This window comes from Syngnathus typhle, linkage group LG20 (genome assembly GCF_033458585.1).
Source record: "Syngnathus typhle isolate RoL2023-S1 ecotype Sweden linkage group LG20, RoL_Styp_1.0, whole genome shotgun sequence".
NCBI lineage: Eukaryota > Metazoa > Chordata > Actinopteri > Syngnathiformes > Syngnathidae > Syngnathus > Syngnathus typhle.
In genome coordinates this window covers 844,860-863,116 of record NC_083757.1, presented here as the reverse complement: position 1 = coordinate 863,116, position 18,257 = coordinate 844,860, and the positions used below count along the sequence as shown (strand labels likewise).

At 44.4% G+C, this 18,257-nt stretch overlaps 1 protein-coding gene across 4 annotated transcripts in view; it reads right to left on the bottom strand.

Annotated features, from left to right (window-relative positions):
• Nucleotides 1-15,978, bottom strand: part of rbms3 (RNA binding motif, single stranded interacting protein) — a 120,692-nt gene extending 104,714 nt beyond the window's left edge. The window contains exon 1 of one of the 4 annotated variants that reach the window (XM_061267421.1): nt 14,856-15,978. In XM_061267421.1, coding sequence (XP_061123405.1) covers nt 14,856-14,930 — 75 coding nt within the window. In that variant the 5' untranslated portion in view covers nt 14,931-15,978. The remainder of the gene's footprint in view (nt 1-14,855) is intronic. The other 3 variants (XM_061267423.1, XM_061267422.1, XM_061267420.1) reach the window with 3 other exon arrangements.
• Nucleotides 15,979-18,257: the final 2,279 nt, after the last annotated feature.

The window sequence follows — 18,257 nt, the reverse complement described above, 5'->3', positions numbered from 1 at the left end:
ACCTTTCAAATACGCCCAACAGATAAGCTGGTGAAAATCAAGAGCGGCAAAATGAACTAAGGCCTTTTTCACAAGGCTATCCGGACTCTCACTATTTTTATATCTTTTCAAGATGTGACCCTTGAGTCTGATATGCACCGCGCAATTGAAGAATAGTGACTGGAACATCGAATTTATACTCTGGACTCCTCACTCAGATCATGAATCTGACAATAAAATGGGACTTGGTTTCAGTTTGAAATCTTTTCATGATGAAAATGTTTTTATTCATAACTCCAAATACTCTCATGGATAGCCCTCGAGGTAAAGTAGAATTTATTGAAAAGATTCTTTTCAGAGCCGTCTAAGAGTAGCCAAGGCACAAGTAACAAGATGAAGACATTAAAGATGAAAATCAGCCATGGCCTGCTCCCTCAAAGATTTATTTAGCATTCAACCGAGACTTTTCATAGCAGCTGACTGTTATTGTGCTTCCATTCTCTGGCTGAATATGTCGGGCCGGGCTTTGGGAGACGCATCCCCGTTCTATTGTATGGCCATGGCGCACATTTCCACATGAACAAGAAGCTTCTCAGCCGAGTCGCCCACCAGTCCACTAGCAGACCGCCTCTTGAATAGCCAAGACAGGAGAGTCATTGTGGGGCTGAATAGGAACCAGTCTACTCACATCCACCGAGGCACCGTTTTCCTTACAATGAACCTCAAGCGTTTTGGTTTTTTTTGTGTGCGTGCGAGCGACTATTTTAAACATCCCCAAGTTGACAGCGAGGTGAAGCTATGCACAGGAAGCAGTCGTCGGGCCAGCGTGGCATTCCTTCACCGTGAGATGCTGGAAATGCATAATTCATTTGTTACAGGATACTTCACATCCCAAAGGCGCGGCAACCTTGCTTGCTACAATTTCATCAGACACAAAATCCGCTCAAGCATATTTTAAGACTGCTCTACTTCTAATGAGCGACAATAAAGTGATTTGATAGGACTCGACACGTTTTGACTCGGACTCGCGTTGGACTCACATTGACTCGGACTTGGCCTTTTCACTGGGAATAACATTTTGTCGACTCAATCCAGTCCAACCGTCAGACAATGGCATCTTTCAAAAGAAATCTGAACTACTTCTTTAGAGCAACAAAATAGCTAGTATAGTATTTTAATGTCTTAAGCTTTACTCTTGATCTCATCTGGAGAATGGGACTTGACTCACATACTTGACTAGAGGCGGTCTGCTCGTGTTTTGGTTCAGAGACAGCTTTGACAGAGCAATTACAGCTAGGTTGCTCAAAGAGGGATGGATCCTCCCACAAAGCATCATAGGTAGTGTCAATCACTGTTTGACGGGCACATCGTTTACAGACTTCCTGTCATTCTTCATGAGTTACGGTCCGTAGGCGTTGTAGATTTACAATGTTTATGATCAGGCTGATGGTCCCATGGAACATTAACTCGGTGTTCTCCAAAACAGCGGGAACATGAGCAGGCCTTGGCCAACAACGCGATCATGTTTCAAGCAACCGAGTTGGCTCCGGCTCAGAAAGGAGAGTTAACAAGCAGTAGACCCCCCCCCCCCCCCCCCCCCTCGCCGTGGTATACGGCCGGGAAGACCTTCTATATAGACATGAGCTCAAGGATCACAGCACCTCATTGCCTTAGCTACGACCGGGCAATAAATTCTCCTCCAGAAATGAATTGGTTGACCTTGAGGTGAGTCAGTGTTGCAATCTAATACTATACATTATCCTAAATGCCTCATGTTTTTTTTTTCCACCGCATGTTGTTGTTGAATAAATGTTGCATTTAGTTGCTAGCATGAGAATCATTTAGACACCGAAGCTCGTTTGAGAGCAGAATGGGTGTTATCACAGGCACTGTACGATTTAACCAAATAAAACCTTCCTCTCTGCCACCTCCGTCCGTCACTGCTTCCAGTTGATGGCTGACACTTCATAATTTATGGGCAGTAAGAATCGCTGTGGCCTAATTGGTGGCCAAGCTCACACTGTCAACACTGCAGGGACCAAATTGAAAAAGCAGAACAATGTGATTCCTCTTGTCCTGAATGTCTGTTAGCTTTCCAGTTAAGCCTGGTAGAAATAAATGGATTCTTCCAGAAAAAAAACATAGCACATGTAAAGCTTTTCTTAGTGTACAGTAGTAGGTGTGGTGTGTTCTATTCTCAACACAGATTTTCCAAACAAGGGAGAAATCTTGCACAATCCCGTCATCTCTCAGCTACTCCTGGATATGGAGCATTGTAAAATGTCAGTATTGTTAACAAAAGACTTACTGTGGAAAAGATTTTTCGCAGTCCGGGGAACCCACTTTTAAAACAAAACAACAAGATCGGGTAAGGTATTTTGTTTTATTTACCGCCGCTTCCTTCCTTGCTTGTCAGTCTTCGATTGGCAACAACCGCTGACTCGGGAGACGTCGGCTTGCTTATTTCGTCCCCGAGATCCTTCTACTTTCTTTGCATTTTTAAAATGTAATCCACAGAATTGACCAGATGCATAAGTAGACATTAAGGTGCCATAATGTATATTGTCTGTTAATGTGTCTGTATATTCTCCCGTTAGTGCCCGTTGAGGAAAATTCTACTTTGTGGAAATAAAACCAGGCAGATGGTCTAGTAATGCGATATTCCAGGTGTTCCATTCAACAAGTTAACCTAATGCCCATATGATTAGTTCACTAAGCTCAGTTGAATTCCCACTATCCATGCAAAGTAAAAATATCAACGCTATAGAATTACAAAGCATGTCATCCATACGACACAAGCCTGTTTTCCATATGTGCCATTTCCTTGGTCATGTATCAATGCACTGAAAAGAGCGGAAGAGTCCAGAAAGAGTCATTTCATTTCCCCCAGTCGAGTCGTCGTACGCAATAAAATGACCATTCAGTCCTCGTTAGAATTAAAGGCTGTTTACACAAAACGGTGCCATTTTGTTACAGATATGGGAAGCGGGCTATACGTACATGTGTCCAAGTGGATTTTTTTTTTAAAACTCCCGTCTCGGGATTCCCATGGAAACAGAAAATGCATCACACACGGACGGCTCTTGTGCGTGTGTGTGTGTGGGCTACTCAACAGGGGCAAGCTTGATAAGGCTTCAACTCTAAACACACATACGTATATGCCGCTTCGTCTTAGTAGCCACGTTTTGAATCCAATCCAAGATTGTAAAATGCAAATGAATTCATACTTCTCCAGGCATTTTGGCTGTTCCATGTGGCTGGAAATGGAGCCGTTTTGAGGCCTACTTTTTCTTTTCAAGCTCGGTTGACCTACGAATTAAACGGCCTCGGCCGTGTTGAACTTTAGAGATCCCAACCTTACGGAGGGTCAACCCAGAAAGTGCGTCACGTTTAAATTTCCACCAAAGTCATTTATCTCATTGCGAGCTGGGGTTGCTGTGTCACTGCCAGTGTGCTCGAGACAATTAGCAGCACAGTGGAGGGCAAAATGCCCAACAAGGAAACAAATAGCAGCGGAGAGGCCCTCTTTTCAATGACTCATTAAGCACGCTGGCTATCGGGCCCCATGGGGTTTTAATGGGCCTTAAAATGCCTTAAAACTCCCACTTCCCTGTGCCAATCACTTACTCACTTCCCGGATTCAAAATGTCAAGAAAATAAGATGGGAAGTGCTATCTGCCCTTTCGACGTATTTTTTGATGAGCAATCCATCAATCTATTTTTTTTTCTACTCTTTGTGCTCATAGGTTTTGTGGAACCTTCACTTGATTCTGTGGACATATTTTTGCATAAGACTACATCAATCTAAAATTGAATTAGTCTCACATTCATCTTAAAAGTTATTCAACCAGAAAACCTTGTGTACTGCACAATCTGTCTTCTGTCTTGCAAGTTGAAAAATTAGTTCCACAAGAAAATCATTCTGGCATTCACATGGCTCTCATTTAAACATGGAAGCAGATAAGATGGTTAAAACAATCTTCCAACCACTGTTGCCCAGGAGCCCCTCCCATCACTGAAGAAAACACGTCAGCCTCGGTTCGACGACTTGATGGGCACGTCGGAAAAGGCGGCGGGGCAAAGTTATCAAAGCGGACGGCTAAAACATGCAGCGTATCCCCGGCGAGGAGATTGGATTCCGAGCTCAGGGCAGCACCACCGGGGTCACCTGACAATCTGCACGGGTCAGAGCCAAGGCAGCGCAACAAGCTGCTTTCAAGCGCTGTCCATGAACTCAATCCTTTTCACCCACAACACAAATCTTAGCTGCTAAAGAGAATTGAACCCAAAGGATTTGCAAATGAAAAATGCCTTTTGACTTGTGCAAAACATTTGGTGCGGACGTCTACTGTAAATTAAAAAAAATATTTCACTTAGATGGAAGTCAGGCAACTGCACCGCGACAGAATCAAGAACCGTTACTTTTCCTCTCAAACATTTGGAGGTTGACCGACACCCGGTTTTAAACTCGACAAAGAATGACAGCTCCTGTGTAGGGTTGAATTTCAAAAATATGATTCTAATGATATGATTAGTCAAATTACAAAAACAAACCAGCACACAATGAGACCTCACAGGCGCAAAAAAAGAGCTTTGTATTGTGGTTTCTTTCTCACTTGCGTCAATTGCCAAAAACATCAATAAACCTCGCCAGTGTAATAATGCATGTTCCTTTTAACATAATATGGCGGGGAGAACATGAGATGCGTGGGAGCGCTTATGATGACCACCAAGGGCTGGACCACTTGGGAATACGCGCGTTTGCATGGCTATCTCCGAGACGTGGGTGTCCGTGCTGCTACGAGGGAACTTGAACACAGACACATCTAACACACATATGTTTGGATTGCTTTTGAAAAACAATGCTGCGGAGTGACTTTTGTTTTGCTTGGGAGCACAAAGGCTGAAAAGATACATGTTGAGATTTCAAGTTGAGTGTAGGATGGTGGAGTGAGCAGAGGATGATTTTTTTTTCGTCTGAGATACAATCTTTTAGTGTGACAGCAGTGGGTGCTGGGAGGCAGGCAGGCAAGATCAGTCAGTCAGGGTGACCTCATGTGTTTGGCAGCGGGAATGCCTATCAAGTTTCCCTGTGTGCAGATTCCAGCTCGTTGGCAGCACATCAGCCTGGGACTAAACTCTTGTGTTGTGTTCTTTTACTTGTGTGTTGCGGGCATGCACTTATTCAGTAGGGTGAATGCTATGGAGAAGTGCAAAGGTGAATGAAGCAATTTCAATCTTTCAGTTCCAGCGGGGCTTCACAGAGAAGGGAAGTGTCAGTCCCCTGGAGTGAAGTGGACAGGAGTCCCGCCCTTCCTCACTTCCAGCCCCCCGCCGCTTTCCTCGACAACTCTATCACGTTTCCTCTCAGGCTAGCCCAGGATAATGCGTGTTCAACTTACGGACGTGAATGAACTTTCTCAAACTGGCCACTGAGAGTAAGCAGCCTATTGCAGGAGGTCCAACTCAATTTCTCTTTTGTCTTTTATGATGTGATTTTTCATTTCAATGTTCTATTCATTTTAAAATAGTTTTAGAAACCTCCTATTTATTTGATCGATATATTTGCTCTGTAATCAAATGTTTCCATGCAATCTCGACTGGCCCACTGCTCACCTTGACTCCAGTGTATAAATGATAAGCTAAAAACGCTAGCATTACGACTTTGTCAAAACTAAGCGGCGGCTGAAATCCCACGGTGCAGTCGTTCCCCTACAGCCGCGTGATTGACTCTCAAACGAGACATCGCTTGGCACACGCAACTGGCAACCATCACTATGGCAACGATACAGCGCACATTGACAGGCATCCTCCTAATAAAGCCTCCGAGGATTCCCATTTTACAAATGACTCTAGCGACTGCCGTCCTGTCACACAAGCAATACCGTGCAGGCAAAATTCGACAAAAGTTAGCAATGCAAATACATGTCAGACTGGCTTTTTTCCATTGCAACCTGTAACTGAATAGATCAACAGATCTGCAGAAGTGGAGCAGAGTTTCAAGAGCGCTCTCTCTCTCTCTTTGGGGAACAAGCGTCAACAGACATCTTAACGATAACACCAGATTTGTGGCAGCCGACACGGCCTCGACGTTGCCACTGTTTATTCAGTGTTTGCAGGAAGGTAGGCTAATGTCAGCCGGGTGATTAATTGCGGCCGCAAAGTGCTGCGCACACAGAAGCTTCTCCGAATGAGGCCGGCCCGCCGGCCCGCCGGCAAACTGCATCTCCTACAAGGCTTTATTGCTTTATCGGCTGAATCCTAATGCGACCCTCTTTCCCCTACTGCCCCTCAGACAATTCCACCGATGCCGGAAACACAGTGGCCCTGCTTAATTGCTCGGGGTACTTTCATTTCTGTTTTGGCCAGTTTATAATGTAAAGCCCAGTCGATCTTTGGCGGTTAGGTGGATTGATCCCCGATTTGTATCTGAACTAGGAGAACATGGAACTCGGGCAGATAGGAAGGAGTCAGGCTAGTTTGGACCTCGCGACCGCCGTCCGGACTGTAAGTCAAACATTTGAACCACTACAGCCTCAAACTGCTCTGTTGCCATGAATGTTTAAAAACTGGTGTAAAGTGGTAAAAACACTCAAGTGTCTCATTTACGTATCTACCCAAGCCTCCATTTACTCTGCTAGGCTCACTAGACTCGAGACTTTAGCCTAGCTAGAGTCTAGGCTCGGGTCACGAGGGCAGCAGCTTTAGCAGGGAAGCCCAGATTTCACATCTTCGGGTTCTGCTTGGGGGATCGAGGATGCCTATAGCGTCTTCTCCTTATTTACAAAATGTATTCTCAAGCAAAATAAAAAAATAATAAATAAAGAAAATATACATTGTGTAGAGTGTGTGTCAAAAAAGTTTCTCAAGTAAAATAAAACTAATAAAAAAAACAAACACCTTGACTTTTAGAACAGATGGTGAGGCCTGCGCACGGAATGAGGGTTTGCTCACTTCAAATAAACCTCTGATGGGTATTCGTGTTACAGTATTCTACTCTTCTCGCCAAAGCTGCTCTTTGGTTTTCGAATAAGCTGTAAAACATGAACAAAAACAACAGCAAATCAAACCACACTTTAGAAGCGCCAATTTGAAAAGCAGTTTGTAGGACCTCAAGAGCCTTTTCCAAGGATAGAGTGGAAAACATAACATTTGGCGAATAATTTGGGAGCAGCATGTCCGCAGAGGGCTTGTTATACATCTCCGCGGGCTGATCCAAAGTTCCCTATACAGCACAAATATGTTGAGAATAACACAACATATGGCAGCTACACAAGCTTGCAGCTGTTGTTTGGGGGGGCTACGGATAAATAATGAATACGAGGCTTCCGCAGGGGTACTCAAGACGGCTAATCAGAGGCACAAAACAGATAGGAAATGAGCGACTAACTGTTTTTCAAAGCCACCAACATTTTCCAAAAAAGGCCCAAGGACAAAACAACACAGGGCGATAAAAACATTGCTATTTATCAACTGCATAAGTAGTTTGACGCTAACATTAGCATTTATTCAAAGCTTGTTTTTCAAATTTGAGCACATTTACAGAAAGCGGTGTTTCTGAGCAATCCTTGCTTAAAAGCGCTTTTGACCTTCATACTTGAAAAGTGGAGTTAAGCAGAATAAAGATGGAAAGCACATTTACAGTTCTCCATTCAAATAGCAGTATTTGTTTGCATTTATATTAACCGGATTTTTGAGTAGGAACAAAAGTAGTACAAATACACAAATCAATTTGGGGTTAAAAATGTGTTGTTGTTTTTTTTGTTTTGTTATTTTCATGGGTCTGAAACAATTTGGCTTTGAGAAGAGGTTGCTAAAAAAAGGTGGTTGTTTTTTCCATTACAGTTTTACAAAAATCCCATGACCAAAATGCATGCCTATTTTATAAATATGCCTATTAAATATTCTTCAATTTTCTGCCAGGATCCTTTGACAAATCCTTAAAACAATGACCAAGGTTTCCAAAACATCTGTGCTTTCTAACGAGTGAGCTAATTTAATGTGGAGCTGAATCAAAAGAGGCACTTGGTTGCAATTCTAAATGAACATGGAAAAAATCTAACAGCAGTTGATTGTGATTTTTTGGAGTCAAATCCAGAAAATCTTTTGAACAGAGCAAAATGTAAACATTTTTGTCCTTGGCCACCACTCTTGCAACGCTTTGCACATTCACAAAAGTTTTGTTAAACTTAAGTTCACGTTTCCTGCCAAAGAAACGACATCCGCAAGCAGCCCACATATAAAGCCAAGATTTTGTTCATTGCGTTGCCAATAGTCTGCTTATGTGCTACTAATTACTTTTGAAGAATTACACCCCCCCCCCCCCCCCCCTCCATCACGCCGTGGGCTTGCTCCTTGATCCATTACGCCTGCTTTGCGGCTCAGCTAAAGTGTCCTTGCCATCTAATTCTCATCGCCTACCTGACACTCAGTTTTTCCATACACTGACTAATGTGCATGTGTTAAGGCCTCCAAGGCGACAGGAGAATGGGAAAAAGTCTGTCGAACAAAAAAAAAAACAGGGGCAAAATCGAAGAGGGTGGTGTGAGTCAGTTAACTCAAATAAAGCCAGGAGAAAAGCCTGTTTGCTCACGGTAATCCCCCACTTGCTCAACAAGGCTTCACAAGGTTCATCTGCTGCACTAAATTGGTGCACGTATCCGTATTTGTACAGAAGCTCATTGTGACTGGATGAGAGGGCGAGGGGCGGCATTGGTGTTGGGGCTCCGACATGACTGGCAGCCATTCAAGCGCTCATGCCTATTTGCTTATCCTCATTCGGGGCAGAATTGGCTTTTTCCCGAAGCATTTTTCAAGCTGCGCCCGACACGGTGTTTTTATTGCGCTTGCCGCAACTAATGCAGCAGCGGAGAGTCAATGTTGCAGGCACTATATGCCATGTGGGAGGCGGTAACCATGGCTGCCTGCAGTCTGCTGAGACGGCGCTGCAATTTGCATGTCTGCGCCTGCTCTTCCCACTTGACTCTGTGAGCTACCAAAGGCTTTCTATTGACCAAATTCAAGAAATACGGCTTCAAATTGCATCTCATTCAGTCTTGCGGCCCCAATATGATCATTTCCGTGCTAACTCATCGTGACTTTGGCACTGCCGAAATGTACGATATTATTGCCATGCATTTGTATCTGTTCTGAAGGACATTTCCATGTTCAAGATGATTTTCTTCCCACATTTCCAGAGCCAGCTGAGAGTGACCCGGCAGGGTCCAAAGAAAGAGTGACGTATTTAGCCAAAGGCAAGTCAACAAGCGGTGATTAGATGAAACCGGATAAGGATAATTATCTGTGCAGCCAAGCGGTACAATTGCATTTGCATTCACGCTTCTTTTTGTTAACATTCCAAAGTCACCGCATCACCTATTGCAATGATGACATGCTAAAGTATTCTTCTCATTCCGGACGTGGGGAGAAAAAAAAAAGGCCTATTCCACTGCCATGCCGGCCGGGATCTTCAGGCACGCCGCTTCCGCAAAGTGCACAACGCAGCCACTCGTTAAAAATTCAGGAGCAATTATCCCGGCCGGATCGGAGTCAGCGAGCAGCGCTAAGCTAAGAGGAGCTTCCAAGTCGTCCTACCTTGGTGCCTCACAAGCAGAGCGTTTCAACCTGAGTGCCAAAAGGTAGGGCAACAGACATGCTGAGAGCCTTCCTTAACAAAGGGAAGCAACAAAAGGCCTTTCAATTAGTGCACTTTGCTTTTTCAAAGCTCCCTCCCATCCAACTCGATGGAGAGGAAACGGATAAATCCTTCTGAATTTCAGCTGTGCAAATCAATCATTTGATATCCATCCTCATTTTCGGAACGGCGCCATTTTCCAGAAGGTCTATTCAAAACAAATATTGCTAAAGCGTTATCAGAAACTAAAGCTAATATTAGTTTGTGCAAAACTGTTTTGAGTTGAAATGAATTCCTCGACGAGCATCAAATGCACCGATTGGCCACACGCACGTCATAAGAGTGACGATATAAGAAATCCCGCCTTTCGAAAACTCATCACATTCAGTTTGGATTGACACATTGACACTAAAGCACGATCTTATTATTGCGGTGTACTCCGCTGCATCAAAATAAGATTTGTTTGTTGGTTGGTTCGGGGGTCAGGCAAAGACTCCAGGCTATGTTTTCTTAATGGTAAGGCTCAAATGTCGGGTAGGTTCTGGATGGTGGAGCCCCGGCGAGGGTCCACTTAGCGTAATCCACGGTGACTTCTTTCATACGATTCTCATTAGGTTGAGCTGCTATGGCAAAGGAGTGTAGTCAATGTTGGCCTTACGGATTGGATTGTTTTACCCCAGAAAAAAAAATTTCTAGCCAAATTGGGGGCTCTACTGTAAGGCTTTGCTGTCCATAAAGATGCCCCCACGCCGGGCGGCGCACTTCGCTATGCGCTTCAGGGTAGGGATTTTCGGACTTAACCTGCGGGTTATCCAGTTGAACTCTGGCTATTCCAACAAGCTCACCGCCTGCACAGTGCGGAATAAAGAAATGTCTTACTGTGTTTCCAAAAGTCCGAGTAAGATGCTGTCAACATCCCCACGGGGCAAGACTCCCTCCCACATGATTGTGTATTCCGACCATTTATCTGTGCTACTTCTTTTCCCCCCCACAGCAACCTGTAATGAGTAAGCTTCTACTTTGTGTTCACTGTGCCAAGTGCTCAAGGACACCCAAAGTGGAAAGTGGAGCCCGCTTTTAAAAGCTTCATTTAATCACTTTCCAGCCAAAGCGCTTTCTCTCTCTCTCTCACTCACACATGCACGCAAGTAATTAAACTTTTTAAACTTTATATGGTAACACCGACTATACTGTGTTTTTATACTCTTAGGATATTAACCTGTTGGCTTCATCACACATAGGCGGATATGAACGAAGGTGGGCTGCGTCGCTGTGGGAGTGCCAAACAAAGCAGCACAATAATAATAATATGTTCAATATTTGAGTTCTCCAATGATTCAGATGTCTAACCTATGCCTGCTCAGTATGTTTAGATTGATTCGATGCCAGGTGCTTCCCTCTACTGCGCCAGCCAGCCCAGCAGTCTGCCAAAGTGGCAAATATGCACATAATGCAAAAATCAGGATCCGCCGACATTTGCACCGAGTTGCTGTGGAAAACCAGAGAGCCTTCCGTCGTTTAGACTCCGACGATAGAAGGCTTGACTGATTTCTTTCAATGCTGAATAGCGCAACCTCGTGGCTTTTCTCGAACAAGTTCCACTAAATGGCCACAAGTATTGCTGCAGAATTAAAATGAATGTTGTCTTCTGCAGCACAGACCTAAGGCCAAATCCTTTTTAACCTCCAGTCTCCTCCATAATTCTATATACGTCTCTTTCGTCGTTCTGCAAACATAAAAGCCCCTTTCCTCCTCATTTGATAACGACTTTTACGGCAGGCAGTCACAAAGCCTTTCAAAAGGGCTTCATTTGCCTGATGTTTGTTCATGTCCCTCGATTTAGGTTATGTCAGGGCTTGAGATGGTCACACCGAGTTAACAATAGCAAACACTAATCACTACTTGAATTTCTCACGGGCTCAGGCTCAGGTGAGATGGCGCAATCCGATATTTAAAATGCAAATGATTCACCTTTCACAAATGTCACTAAACATCACATTCCCAGGCTTGATAAAGGCTGCAAAAAGATAGATCCAGGGGATTTAATTAATCACCTCGTCAAAACAAGGGCTTGGCGGTGTAGTGGCCACTGTTCCTTCCGAGTCCGCTTATACTAAAAAAAAAGTGTGTGTGTGTGTTTTGCCAGGAAGGGCATCCAGCGTAAAAACTCTGCAAACTAAAGTTTGTGCGAGTGACTTCATGTAGTGACCCCGTTTGGTATGAGCCGGCTGTCCAAACAACAACAACAACAACTTCATCAAAACAAGAGTCAAGAGAATCATAACTTTATATAAAATCCACATGGACGCATCCACACACACAGAATCAATAATTCCGCTAAGGAGGAGCACATGCAACGCCCCGCTGCACTAATCAATAGAAAGACAAATGTTATTGTTTTATCTCATTCCCTGACTTTCACATTCTAATGTGGGTTAACAAGCACTCGGCGGCCGGCACCAGAGAATCCCGTTAAATGAGAATATTGATGCACAGTACATCCACAGCAACCACAAAATGCAAAGGCCATTAAGACAGCACATTTCACATTTCTTTACCACGTACTCATCTGCTCCGAGCAAATACAGATGTTAATCATCGGGGGGGGGGTTTTGCACAAACATCTAAACTATATTCCACAAAATGGAAGCAAGCCTGTGAAAAGGCTGAACTTTGGAAAGATTGATGCCAAGCATTACCCTTTTTTTATTCATTGCGGATGTGTACACCCCCCCACCCACAGACTATGAGACTATAGCTTAGGAATGCAGCAGTGAAGGCAAGCGGATTCTAAACGGAATTGAACACCCACGAATGACCTATACCAAGGCGTCTGAGGTTGTATAAAGCCTACACTCACTTTTGCATGACGTCATAATGATTAAGACTTCAATCGACTTCACAATACCACTGACCTAAACAGAACCTCAAGCCTAAATCGGGTTGTGACAAAGAAGAATGGAAAATATGAAGATTCACATTCAAAGCATGACTTAGCATTTTTACCTGACATCAAACTTAACACGCAATGCCTTGTTTTTTTCAAATTATGATTAACTTGTTTTGATATCAAACGGACCAACCTTCCATACCACCTAAGCAGGAAATGTATTATGGATGTAAATTGAAACGGATGCTTTCCTCTGCGTAGGTCTCGTTTGCATGGCACGCGACCCCGGCGGCTCCGTCAAAGATAAATCAATCGCTGACGGTGGCAAGATCGGATTTCCCCTGACCTTGGGAGTGAACTGCAGCATAGGTAGAGGAGGCAGGGCTTGGAGCCCCTGTTGCAACAGAGTGGATGAGGGAGGAGGAAGAGATCGAGGGGGCATACCCTGACTGAGAGGCCACCGAGATGAGCAGCTCCGAGATAGGCCAAGTGGGGAGGGAGAGAGAGAGGGAGGCAGAGGCGGATGATGGAAGGAGCAGGGGATGGGGAGGGAAGCCATATGGCAGCAGCACAAATGTATTAAACTATAAATCAGAAGGGAGTGCTGGCTGGTGGACTGCCAGGTGGGGCTGCAGCCAGGTCCACCCTGTTGGGAGCTCGCTGCGCACCAATCGCATTCTTCTCACAAAGATCTCCCTTCGATACAATTTGAGCCACCTCAACATTTTACTGTACATTTGCATATTTCCTGCAATCAGGCAGCAAAATGTTTCAAAAGTACCAGACAGCTAATGTGCTGCACGTAAAGAGCACTGTCGTATTGCAAGTAATAGGGGCTGTGCCATATCATATACGTACATTCAAGCCATAAATATGCCTCAGAGAACATTGGCAGCAATTGATTTCACTGTCCCTGTCACTGTCGGGTCTCTGGACTCCTGAGCTTGGGTTCAGTTCCTGCTAAGTATGGCTTTTTATCTTTATGGACCCTGTAAGTGACTGGCCACGATCCAGGGTATATAGGCTGAGATATTGGTGCATCATGACAGAAAAATGCATAACAACAACCCATTGGAACCATTGTGCCAACATAATAAGCCATCTTGGTGAATCATTCTCGCTCATATCGTCCACCCAGCCATCTTCCTCCACTTATCTGTGGCAGGGTCACATCCCAGACTTCCTTCTCCTCTCCAACTCTGTCCAGCTCTTCGGGGGGTATATCCTGAAGTGTTCCCGACCATCCAACCACCTAACCTTATTAGGGTCATTTGGAACTCTAAGAAAGCAGGTGCACCATACCAAAGTGTCCTAGTCCTTTTCTTACTCATATGACAAGTGTGTGGTTTGACTGGGTAGGTCATAACAACAACAAGAACAACAAGAGCTGTGGTAGTACATTCGCACAAACCTCTGCGATAACACAACTGCTTCAGGCAGGGTTGTTCTGCGACAATACTGGCGAGAACACGGCAGTTAATTAAAGATTCATTTTGCTCATTGTCGATCAAGGGTGCTGACAAATGTCCATCTTCCGTTCTGAGTGACGCTAATATCTAAAGATAGAACACTTAACGAGGCAAAAAAAGAACAAGCGAAGAAGAAAAAACAAAAAAAAGAATCTAGCTAGCTATATTTATTACACACGTCCCCGTTTTGGACACATTTAGGTCATTCAACAAAGAATATGGATGTTCAAAGACACGGTTTCATTATGTACTTATCGATTGGTCTAGAATATGATAACCACAATATTAAAAAGAACATTCGGTCCTAAAATGGAAAAGAAGAGTTTACAAACAGCACTATCATACTATCAATAAATTGGTACTCATCTTCGCTAGCTTGGTCCTTTCAATTTAAGGGCATCCATACCAAACAAAGTCGACAGATCCTATGGAGAGGCTTGAAAATCAGAACGTGCTTTTAATTAAAGACGTTAGTAGTAAATCAGCTCGGGGTCCTAAGAGTTTTATTAATCCCGAGTGCTTGATCTATTCCTTTCTGGTGCTATCTGCGAGGCTCATTGGTGTGTAGATGAGCAATGCGTGAAGGTTATTGAATTGCTCCCAGTATAAATTTTGAAGGCTGGCCAAGCAGATGACAGCCATCGGCCTTGATCCCTGACACACGGGCACATACTGATATAGACATCCCAAGTCCGACAAGGTATCCGTCCCATGAAAGCATCACGACCAAGGCCGGCTATCAATCAAATGCCATCTCCAGTCAAGGATGTGAGGGGGGGATGAATTGGGGGCGGAGGAGGTGAGGGTTTAAGGGTTAGTCAGACGGGGTAGGAGTGTGGGAGTTAGACGAGCATGCTCGAGGAATGCGAGAGGAGTGGCGTACCTTAGTCTGGAGATAATTGGGGTAGTAGTAGGTGTACTGAGGGTACATTGGCTGCTGCTCCAATCGCTTGCCCATGTAGCTGGAATCCTTAGCACTGAGGCAGGGAATGGTGACACAGGGAAAGGGGCGAGGGAGGGAGCCGCTCAGTAGCAAACACTGATAGCTTGTAGGAATCCTTTCTTTCTTTCTTCCTTGGCCACACTTCTGGATCCAAAGCCGTGTATGTGTGAGATGCCTCTGATGGCAAATGCGGTCCGGACCTTCTGTCGAAAGGAGATATTCCCTCAAGTTCAGATCCGAGAGTAGCGTCCGCCGTGGGTTTCGGATGGGGATGGAGAGGGAAGAGAAGTTGCCAAAGAGAAGCAAGCGGTCCTGTGAATGTTTGGAGAACGGGAGAGGAACAACAGGAGGAGGAGGAGGAGGAGAGGAATGGCAGAGGAACACAGGGAGAGGAGATACGGGTTCCCGTCTCTATTGGAGCTGGATTACTTTTGCCTCGGCTTGCTCCCTCTCATCCGATCCGAACGCTCTGCTCTGCTCTGCTCTGCTCTGCTCTGCTCTGCTCTCTCACTGTGCCGTACACACAGGCTCCCTCTCCTCTCTGTAGTCGGATCCGACGGCGTCGGGAGATATCCTCAGCACCGATTGCCGACAGATGCACTTTGCGCCCACGGCAGACCACACCGAGATGCGAGCGCAGACGCAGACAGTCCTCTCACTTTGCACAAAGGAATGGCTCCAGTTTCCTAAGGATGCAGCGCAAACGACTAGTCCGAATCCATCAATTGGTTAGTCCATCCAGTCCACTAGAAGTCAAGTGGATAAAAGTGACTGTGCCCCTTGTGGCTAGAAGAGAAAGAGTCCGTTTTGCGTTCCTCCCTCTTCCTGCTCTGGTTCCTTATTTCCTGCTTTCTGCTCTCTCACTTTTCTAAGCAGCCTGCTTGGTTCTCTTTGCCTCTGTCACACAGTTGCTCTCTCATTCTCTCGATCAGGCACCCCTCTCTCTCTCTCTCTCTCTCTCTCTCTCTCTCTCTCTTTCTTCCCTTCTCCTCGACACTGACAGGGCGGTAAAAGGGGGCTCGTCCAAGGCTTGCAAGCACAGTGCCGCCTCTTTTTTCAGCCCAGCTGGTAGGAGGGTCTTAAAGCACCCAAGCAGACGCAGACCATTGGGCTGCAGCGTTTCCACAACCTGGGAATATGCATGGGAGGAGGGCTGACTGCATGGAGATTGAGAGGCAGATGGCAACAGAGCGTGCAGTCGATCCCCCCTACCGGATGCAAGTGAACCTACTGCCTGGAACAAAACCTAGTTCAAATTGCGGGGATTGGAGGAAACCAATACCAGACCAGTATGTGGTCAGTAGCGGTGATAAAAAGAATAACAAGGGAAAAGGATTACTGAAAGTAATCATAAATAGAGAATCAAATACATATGAATACAAAACAAAAATATAGATGAAATCAAATCCAAGAAGATATCAAACTATATTTCATTTGTACGGGAGAGATGAGGCAGATATTGATTCCAGTTAACCAGATGACCAACGTCTGGATCAACTAGACACATAAAAACTCAGCATCTGGAGAAAAGCCGAAAGAGCAGAACAAAGGGAAACAAAGACAAAAGCCACATGACAGAGAAACAAGAATATAAGATCTATTTGGGGACGGAACTTGAAAAGCCACATCACAAATGCATCATTTTCATTGTGTGAGTGTGTGTGTGAGACTGACTCTTTCATCACAAAATTCTGTTTTTCTCTAGTTAGTTCATTTTACGAGTCAAATAACTAAAGAAATGAAAATGATAAGGACGAGGGTTGAGACGCCTCGTTAAGTCTAAAATCCGATAACATCAAGCTGCCGTGCACATGATCATGCAAAGACATTTTCCATGCAACAAAAACCAAAAATATATCAAACCGATGAATATTTTGTCGTTTGTATTGCCAATTGCAACATCTCAACTTCACCGTTTTGTGTAATGCTGAATCAATAGCTGATTAAAATAAAGTATTTGAAATAAAATACAGCCATATTCCTTTCTTTTTTTTTAATGATGATGAAGAAGTCCCTACAGCATTTTCCGATTTCTCATTCATATCGAGCAATAAAGAATGAAAATTCAGGGGAGTCTCATTATACAGACACAGGGCAGTTCAATCATGAATATTAATATGATGGAAGATTAACAATTAAAGTCAGGGAATTGGGATTTGACTCTTGAAATGGAAGAACTTGACCTGCGGCTTTAAAAAACAAAAATAGATGTTACCAGGAGGACTGATTGCCTTGATTGAAATTCTGATCCAGAAGTAAAAGCTAAGAGTAGTAATACGCACCGATACGTAGACGTAGAACTCATTTTGTTCCACGAAACCAGAACTTGAGTGTTTTTGGGGTCGCTGCACTTTGGTGTCGTGATGAAACATTTGCTATAGGACAAAGTATTAGTTGAAAAACGTCAATTGAAAGATAACAATAACCACACTAACAAGTACTGACAGTCAACAGCATTTCACCAAGTGAGGACAAAGAGTACAGAGAACAGAGATAAAAAAAACGAGGTAGTGCTTTTGAAGTGCGCTCCAAATGAACTTTAAAATACTTGTTTTGACATTCCTGTGAGCAAATTGCTCCAGATGTCTTCACTTTGAAGGCTAGGCAGGCGTAATTTGCCTCCTTCCACACATGTTCAGCAGGATCATAGAAGGTCACCTCACAATTCGACGGTCCAAAGCTTTATCCCAAGTCATTCTTGGCTTTAGCTGTGACTTTTGTGTCGTTTGACATGACCTTTCCGTTTGACACTGGACAGCACACGTCGCCCCAAAAGCCCTTGCTAGTCTTACGTTTTCATTGCACAGAAAGCAGGTCTGGAACCTAGCACAATCTCGTCTAGATTTCGTAGCAGCAAATACACTTTGGTCTCGTCCATCCAACAGGCAGTCTCGCAGGAGCTTTGAGCACGTTCTCATCCCCTCACTTTGTTATTTTAGTGACCGCTGTCTATTTTTTTTTTTGCAAAACATACATTAAGACGCCACAATTTAATACATCCGAGAGGGATTGCCGCACTTAGTTGTTAGCGGCCGAGTTCAAATGGGCTCAGCGCTTAAATGTTTGTCTTTTCGTGAACGCTAATAAATCCTGACAGTAAATTGGGACACGTTTATTGTTCAAATAGACGACGCAGCCGGCCACTAATAGAGACGCTGTCAGCTGATTTGAAAACGGTCCTCACTTTAAGTGAAAATCGGTGTACTGTAATTGAGAAACCCGAATACCGCTCACCTCTATTTTGAACTACAATCCATCCATCCATCCATCCATCCAACTCAGTGGGGACGGGACAAGCTTCAGTTCCCTGCAAGTGGATGGATGGGTGTAATTTGAGCACTT